Below are 8,699 nucleotides of genomic sequence, written 5' to 3'. Positions count from 1 at the left end.
TTTGTCGAGGATTAATCATTTTTTCTGCTGCCCGTAACTGTGGCCGTTTGTCACATCCTGCCCCTGGTTTCACTTCTCCCAAGGACTAGAGTAAAGGGCGGGACATCCCTCTGCCCCCACCCCCCTCCACAGCCTGCCACCAGAACCAATGAAAGCCAAGTACCTCATCCACCCGGTGACTCATTGCTGGCAGTATTTAAGAGGTGGCGAGAATGGCCTGAGCACTGCTTTCTGTTTTTTTTACGCTTGGGCTCAACTCATCTGATCCAGGGCATCGCTGGCCCGCAGACACGCAGAAGGGAGAAGCTCCCGGTCGCCTCGGTATAGCCATGTGCTACGGCAGGTGTGCTCGAAGCATTGGACATTGCCTGATCTGGCTGGCCGTCCTCAGCATTGTGGCTAACATCTTGCTTTACTTTCCCAATGGGGAAACCAAGTACGCGACGGAAAACCTCCTCAGCCGCTTCGTGTGGTTCTTTGCTGGAATCCTGGGAGGGGGCTTGCTGGTGAGTCGCTCAAAAGTTTCACAACCTTCCGAGACCTCCACCTGCTAGCTAGATGCCTTCATTATGTATTTTTCTGAAAGTTTTCTGTAATGCCTATTTCCAGATCCAGCAGCTTTAAAAACTTTTGGTTGATCACTCTTTTTGAAAGCCGGTTATACGAAAGTTGAAACAGGTGAATAGATTGTGCGAGAGGTTATTTTACAAAACCCTCCTTTAAGTAGCAGGGAGCTGCCTTTTTGGTGAAACCTCTTATTTTACAATCCGAAAACACAGATTGGCTCTTGGGTCAGATTTGAGCCTCTCTCGGGTTTCTAGCACCACAGCGAGTAGTCATTTACTGTTGCCCTGGGGAGCTGGAAGGGGTCAGCTGGTATCAAGAGTTTGGGCTCTCAGTTCTCTGCTATTTATTCTCAGTCACCTATAACAGTGGGAAATAGTGAATTGTGAATGTTCTGCTATTTAAGAAGAATTGTAAGCTTTCTCCTTTATGGAATGCTGGGGTGTGGTGGTGGTGTGGAAAAATCCTACAGTTTGCAACAGATCGGTATCTGAAGCCCATAGTGGAATGTGTTGTTTTTTCCAAAGTTTGTTTTTAATTGGAGTGAGAGGAATTTGCCTGGCAACCTGGGAGCTGAGGGTATTGGCGTCAGCCACAGTATGGGAAGAATGTGGGGAAACTTAGGTTTGCAATTTTAAGATGCTGAGATTACTAATTTTTAAAGACTATTGTATGGCCTCGGCATCGTATGGCATATTTTTTCCTTAGTTAAGTAAAAGATATGAAAATTCTGGAGTCTACTACACTAACCATGGCAGAGCAAACCTCTGAATTTCTGCATTCTTTACGTAACATAATCATCTGTCTTTACACTATCACACCTGACTGTTTCCTGTGATCTTGAACTTAAAGTATTTCATTCTTAGGCTTACTTAAGGAACTTTGTGGTTAGGCTAAAACGCGCATTGTTGTCTGGGAAAGGCCTTTAATCTCTCCCATCTTGACAAAAGGTGCACTTATTGTATCAAAGACTTGTCGGTGTCTTCTGCATTTTAGAGTGGCTGGATCAGATTTAGTGATTGGGCTTAATAGTTTGAAAACAAAGAAAATCTCTGAGACTGGCAGCAATTCTTGTGGAATAAATCCTTTAACCCTCCTATCCTCTCTCTTGCCGCTGAGGAATGCTTTGGCCCATCCTTAAAAGTGGGCAGCCATGGGGGGAGGGCAAAAGGTGGGGAAGGGGGAACATCAGAGCCTATGAAATGTTGTTATAAAATTAAATGCAATAAAAAAAAAAAGTAGGCAGACAGTGGGTTCAGAGGTCCCGCACCCCACGCCCTGCCTCCCAGGGTTTTTAATTATTTGAGATACTTGATCAATTTAATCAAAACCAGACACTGGCACCATGAAAAACAAGCTGACGGCCTGTGGAGCTGGGAAAGCAGCGGGGTTCTAATGTGCTCGCTTTCCTAACCAGATACTGCTGCCGGCGTTTGTCTTCATTGGGCTGGAAGAAGATGACTGCTGTGGCTGCTGCGGCCATGAGAACTGTGGCAAGAGGTGCTCGGTAGGTTCCCCCCCTGCGCCCCCTGGCTCCCCTTGTGCCATGAGGACAGTGAGGCCCAGGAGGCAGCCGCAGCCCCTGTGCTCACTGCTTGACCCTTCCTCCCCAGATGCTTTCTTCTGGACTGATGGCCACCATCGGAATCCTCGGGTCTGGCTACTGCATCATTGTGGCAGCTCTGGGCTTGGCAGAAGGACCAAGATGTCTCAATTCCCTCGGCCAGTGGAACTACACCTTTGCCAGCACTGAGGGCCAGTACGTAACTGTTTCCTTCCTGATCGCACATTCCTATCCAGATATGGGTATGGTGGGGACCCCATTGAACTGAGTAGGTCTCGGGCCATTCCCTCCTCCAGCCAGCCAGCATTGACTCAGGTACTACTGGAACAGTAAGTATCTGAGGATGGAAGGCCTGTCCCTGGTGTGGACAAGATTTACGGGCATCTGAGTAAGTACACTGACTCGGTGCTCCCAGTTGCCCTGGGAATGGCTTCCACTGTGACTCCTATTACATAGACAAGGAAAGAGAGGCTTGAAGAGATGAGATGACTTGTCCAGAGTCATCTGGACCAGCAGGTAGCAACCAGGATTTGAACTTAAGCAGTCCAGCTGTGGAGTTCTCTTGTCGTATATACATTCAATTAGAAAAACAAAAAAGGCTGATTCAATGTAATCATTTTACCGTTGTAATAGAAAGTATAGAGTCCTTATAATGAGAGTGTCATCTATATGAATTTTAACCAAAGTCCTGGGCAAATCATACCCCATCATCATACCCCATACTCACTCTCAGAAAACACAAGAGCTATGCCCAATGCTGTCTTTTGTTGTTGTTCCCTTTAAATAGGTTTGTTTTATTCATTTTAAGGGCAACATTACTGAGAAAGCAAAACACACAGACATACCTTCCATCCACTTGTTAACTCCCAAATGGCCATAGTGGCCAGGAGTGGGCCAGGCTGAAGCCAGGAGTCAAGAACTCCATCCATGTCTCTCCCATGGATAGTGGGTAGCCAAACATTTGGGTCATCTTCCTCCATGTCTCAAGCCATTAGTAGGGAGCTGGATCGGAAGTGAAACAACCAGAAAATGCTCTTCGAAGGTGACTTTTGCAAAGTTTAGCTGTAAGTTTCATTAAGTGAAGATAATCTTACTACTGAATTTTAATTGCCCTTATATTATTAAGAGTAAGGGTGTTTATCCTTATGAAATGTATAGTATCTTCTGATGATTGAATATATGTATATAAGCAGATTCATGAGTTCATGAGCTTAGGGTTAGATAAATCTGGTCTCAATCCCACCTCGAAAAGTGAAATGTCCTCTGTTGTATCTCTGTTGCTTTACCTTCAACAAGGATGACAGTTGTCACGAGGATTAATGAGGTAACGTGTGAAAATGCTGCTCAGGGAAGCTGACCACAGCTGTGTGAGTGCCAGCCCACCTTCTAAGGAGTCTAGCCTAGCAGTATTAGCCTCAGAAGGAAAATGCTAATGAAGCTTGACATTTTAATGTTCAGAATTGTTGTCTGATACAATCCATGTTTGTTCAGATCATATTCACTGTACTAGTAGTGACTGGCTATTTGTGTGTGTGCACACATCAATAGTCATTGCGTGAACCTGTTCTTCGAAGTCATGGCTTAGGCTGGTAGCCTTACATGGACAGGTGCGGGTATTATTAAGTGTGGAGTTTGTTTTGTAGTTGCTAGGTTGTATGCCTCTCCATCATCCACCCCAGCTATTGCGAGAAATCTTACTCATTTTGTAAATAATAACTCCTCATCTGAACCTGCCCAAGGGTTTATGTATGATGGATAACAGTAGAAGCCACCAGCTAGTTACCCAATAATCATATGGGGACAAAGAATTTTTATGCACCTGCAAACATTGATTTTTTTATTCCACAAACTTGCATGAACACTGAACCAGAAGGGCAGAATTTCTTTTTGTCGTTCAGGTATTTTAATCAACAAACTGAATTTCTGATTGGCTCAACGAGCCATTCCAAAGTTAGGTCTTGAGTTACAAGCCCCTTTGTTCAGCTGTGGCAGGAAGCAGTGATAAGAAAAGAATAACACTGGCCCTCTTTGTGGAATTCCATCAATTCTGATTTTCCCACACGATTGCTTCCCATCTCTCTCTAAAATCCCAAATGCACTATGGTGGTAGCAAAGACTGAAATTCTAGTAGAGTAATCAGAAGCAGATTTTTTTTTTCTGAGTAAAGGAATATTCAAGTATTCAGAAAATCTAATTATCTTATACAGTCAGATATTGTCTTAGTATAATTTGCTGACATTTCATGAAGTGATGTCGGGGTTTTGTTTATCACCTGACTTCATTTAAAATGGCTGGGTATCTACCCCTCAGAGCACCTGCTGCATCGAGCTGGACTATATTACTTATCTCTTGCCTTCAGAACAGTCTATGCCTTGTTCACCATTATATTCCCAACTTTGGTTCAGCGTTAAACTCACACAAAATGCTCTATATTCTTTGTTGACTCCGTGAATGCAATGTGCTGCTTCCTATGATAGATGCATATTCCTTAAAAATAGCAAAATAACTTTGTTCTAAAAGTTTCTCCATTGAAAACCTTGCCATATATTAAATCTCTACATTTGCAGGAATTTGGATAATTTTCAAAAGTAATGATGGGGGGTTAAATTAGTCTTATTTATTTGAAAGAAACAGTGTATTGTATGTGAGATGGTGGTGGGAGAGAGAGAGAGGTCCTGTCCTCTGGTTCTCTCCTCAGATGTATGCAACAGCTAGGACTGAGCCAGGTAGGAACCAAAACTTTCAGGCTGGGTTCCTCACATACGTGTCGGGGACCCACATACTTGCACCTTCATCTCTGGCTTCCTAGGGTGCCTGCTGAAAAGCTGGATGGAAGTGGAATTCAATTCTAGGCACCTCAACACCTATTCCCAAACCAAGATTCATTGAAATTATTAATATCTTAAAGTTCCAAAGAGGCTGATGTGAAGAGATGTTTTCCAAATTACTATTCAATCAGTATTGCTTACAATGTGCTATGTTTCACACAGATGACAATGAAGCAGTAACACAATGGAAAGGACAAAGAAGCCACCCACCACTGTACCACCTAATCCACATCCACTCTGAGTTCACATGCAAACACATGCATGGCTTTTATTTTGATTTCAGATATATCGCAAAGACAGCTGCACATCTTCATTTTGTTTGTAAGAATTCATGGAGCTTTCATTGACTATGAGCATCACTATAAAGAGAAGATTTTTAAACCACAGTATCCCAGATTTGAAGCAAAAAATCATGTTTTAATTTTGTATTTATCATTGTGACAAAATCTGAACCCAAACTCTGTTTTGTGGAATCACAAGTGTTAGAAAGATATGGTCATGGACATTAAATTAATGTATCCCTTTAGTTCTGAGTGAAAAAATCATCCCAAAAAACAGCCCTTCAGAGAAATTCTATCATGTATGATCACCTTCGGATGTATTTTTGTTTATTTTTAATTCCCAGGTACCTTCTGGACACCTCCACGTGGTCCCAATGTGTTGAGCCCAAGCATATTGTGGAGTGGAATGTGACTCTGTTTTCTATCCTCTTGGCTCTTGGTGGAATTGAATTCATCCTGTGTCTTGTTCAAGTAATCAATGGGGTGCTTGGAGGTATCTGTGGCTATTGCTGCTCTCGCCAACAGGTAAGGACCTGGAATATTCCAGTGCCAGCATGCACCACAGTTCATCATAGAGAAAAAGGCAAATCCAGACATGTCTAGCTGACAAGCATGTGTTCTTGCATCATATTTGTGGCAACACGTCAGTAGCACTGCATTGCCCCCAGGAATCATCTTCCCCGGAGTCCCATGGTTGCTGTGCTAACCTGCTTCCTTGGGGTGGGCTGTTAGAGCAGAGAAACTAGCTTCCTGCAGGCTCAGTGCCCCCTTCAGGATCCAATCTACCACCCCTTTCACTCCCCATCCTTTGACTCGATACAAATTCTGTGTCCTCTTTTCATGTGTGCTCATGATTCACATTAAGCAATTTGCCCAGACCACCTCATCAGGATGGATCAGGCTTCAATCTGTGGGTCATCTTATGCCAATGCTCCTTCTCTTAGCCTGGGTGCCATACTGCTATTCGTTGGACTCTCTAAGGTTCCTTCCTAATAAGGAGTCACAAAATGGCCAAGTAGCTAAACGTGGACAATCAAATCACTTGTGGTCTTTGAATAGCAGCTCATGAAAAGCCTTTCACTGTGAAAGAAAGCCAGGAAACATTTGTTTCTGTAGGATATGATTTCAGGGAGAAATATGCGTTTGTTTGTAGAGGGAGGGTTCTTGTTTCTATATCCTTCTAAAAGCTGCATATTATTGAATTGATGGAGGTCCAGCTTTGGTGTGCTGTGGGATTTGCTTACCATCTTCGGTAAAATGGAACTAGGTAACCAGAGACTTAATCTGTATTTTCCAATCATTTAGGCTGATGATTCCAGTTCTCTTAACCTTTCTTTTAAAGTAAGAAATACAATGAAAACGACAAGTTACTACTGTGAAAAACTTTGCTATAAAGAAATGGAAACTTTTTATAGATTTTGAGGGGAACTTAAAAGTCCTGTTTCCTTATCAGGCAAGGACAACGAGATTAATCATTTCTTTGGGATCCTGCCAAATTCCCAAGACAACAACCGGGTGGGAAACCTCCAGTCTGGGGCTCTTTCTGGGCTCCTTGGTTTGGGAGGGGCAGAGAGGAATTCTCTCGGGGTTTCTGTAATGCAGTTCTATCTTTAGCCTTGGATTTCATACAAGCCGGAGTCTTCACTGGGCCTCTCTGCTGGTGCAGTTTGAGGATAGGCAAAAAGGCAGTGAGCAGAACTGCTCAGGTGATGTGTCAGGGAGGGACATGGAGCTGGGCAAGCAGACACACTGGGTCCCTACCTGAGTCACCACAGAGACCTTCTCTTCCCACACACTGAAGGAGTACCTGTCACTTTCTTGAGCTTGCCAGAGACAAAAGGTGCTCTCAAAGGGTATAAGAGTTGAACCCATAATTGGGTAGCGTTGAACTGGAAAGGTTACCCGCAATGAGCCCAAAGCCAGGGGACACTCCCCTGGCTGTTACTGTGCCTCTTCCATGGACCCTTTCTTGGCAGTTTTTCCAGGGAAGGACAATGGCCCTGGTTTGTTTAAAAAACATTTCATGAGCATTGTCTAAGCTCTAGCTGTGGTTGGCTAACACTCTGCTCAAGTTGAGTGCACTTGGCTTTATGTCTGCTTAAAACAGGAATGTAAAGGACGTAAATGACATCATCGTTTAGCCTGCTGCTACCCTAATGCACCTTGCATTCTCTTCACAGCGATATGACTGCTGAAAGAGCCACCACCTGAAGACAACTACAGCCTTCCTCTACTGCGTTGTAATTTATATATTTTACTTTTATTAATTTGTAAAACTTTGTATTAGTGTATCATATTCCACATAGTCTACTTTTATAAAGGTGTATAAAGACTGACATTTTCATGTGTCAATATTTGAACTTGGTCAAAAACTCCCCTCCCCCCCCCCTTTTTTTTTTGGTTAAGAAATAAGGAAACATCCCCCACTGTGCGTCATGTACAGATCAGTAATGGTCCCTTGCATAGCTGAGATCAGCCCAACAGTGTTGTGGATAAGACAGATCTTCCAGCTCCCATTGTACCTCCACACATGTGGTTTGAAAATAAAAGGTGCCTAGCTGCTCTTGATGAGACCAAGGACAACGTTAAGTGTTTTCACTGTTTCAATGGGGATCCCATTGGTGTGCCTACAAACCACAACAAGAGTGCCTTTCCAAGGATGCGGTGTTCTGGGAGCGACCCAGAGTGAGGGACTCGGCAAGGATGCTCCACCCCAAATGTATGAGGCAGTACATGCAACGCTTCCTAAATGCTGTGTTTCCTGACACATGGAGAACTTTTTGTTTTTCAAAGTGAGCACTATGGATCACAAAAGCCAGGAGAATCAGACAAAGAGGAAAACAAGAGACGGAATGAAGCAATTGATCAACACCATATGGGGAGAGGGGAGGCTCATGAAGGAATACCCCAAACCCATTTGTTTTTTATGACAAATAAAATGTTTGCTACCACTTTGTTGTTAGATTTTGTGTCCTAGATTGATAGTCCCCTGCTTTCTTCCTGTGTCTGCTCTGGTCTTTAAGGGCACCGTGTCTCCCAAGCTCTCTCCCCACACTCTCTCCTCCACTTACCCCTCTGCCACCTCCTCTGCTGCTCCCTGGAGTCCCCACCCTTGCTGGCACCTTTGTTCTTTGCTGGCTGCTTAAGACATCAGACTCCTGCAGAGGGGAACAAAAGTTTGCCTACCCAGTTGTTGACACTATTTTTCTCTCAAGTCCAGGACCCGCTGACCTTCTGGGAATTGTCTGCTGACAGGTTCCATCTGAGCAAAAAAAAAAAAAAAAAAAAAAAGCAAGAGAGCAAACAATTGGGTAACACCTCAGTCCCTAAAATAAAGTAAGGGTTCCAGTGGGTTATACAGAAGGCAAAAGCCTGAGCAAGGCAGGAACAAAGTAACAGAGTGGATCAGTCATTTCAGAATTACTCTCCTTGTTCCATAGCGACAGGGAAATTCCTGAATAG

General features: G+C 43.7%; 1 protein-coding gene across 2 annotated transcripts; it reads left to right on the top strand.

The window, feature by feature from the left end:
• The first annotated feature begins 216 nt into the window (after positions 1-216).
• Positions 217-8,188, top strand: TM4SF1 (transmembrane 4 L six family member 1). Of its 2 annotated transcripts, none has more exons than XM_040974915.1 (5): positions 217-506; positions 1,982-2,071; positions 2,178-2,323; positions 5,582-5,762; positions 7,418-8,188. In XM_040974915.1, the coding sequence occupies exons 1-5, from the start codon at positions 330-332 to the stop codon at positions 7,430-7,432; spliced, it is 609 nt and encodes a 202-aa protein (XP_040830849.1). In that variant the 5' UTR covers positions 217-329; the 3' UTR covers positions 7,433-8,188. The 2 variants fall into 2 exon arrangements, with proteins under 2 accessions (XP_040830849.1, XP_040830848.1); XM_040974914.1 differs by having other exon boundaries at positions 5,582-5,793; positions 7,451-8,188.
• The last annotated feature ends 511 nt before the right edge of the window (positions 8,189-8,699 follow it).

This window comes from Ochotona curzoniae, unplaced genomic scaffold (assembly GCF_017591425.1).
Source record: "Ochotona curzoniae isolate NIBS_2020 unplaced genomic scaffold, NIBS_Ocur_1.0 contig_2599, whole genome shotgun sequence".
Classification (NCBI taxonomy): domain Eukaryota; kingdom Metazoa; phylum Chordata; class Mammalia; order Lagomorpha; family Ochotonidae; genus Ochotona; species Ochotona curzoniae.
The sequence above is the reverse complement of the archived record's forward strand: the minus strand, read 5'-3'. Positions and strand labels throughout refer to the sequence as shown.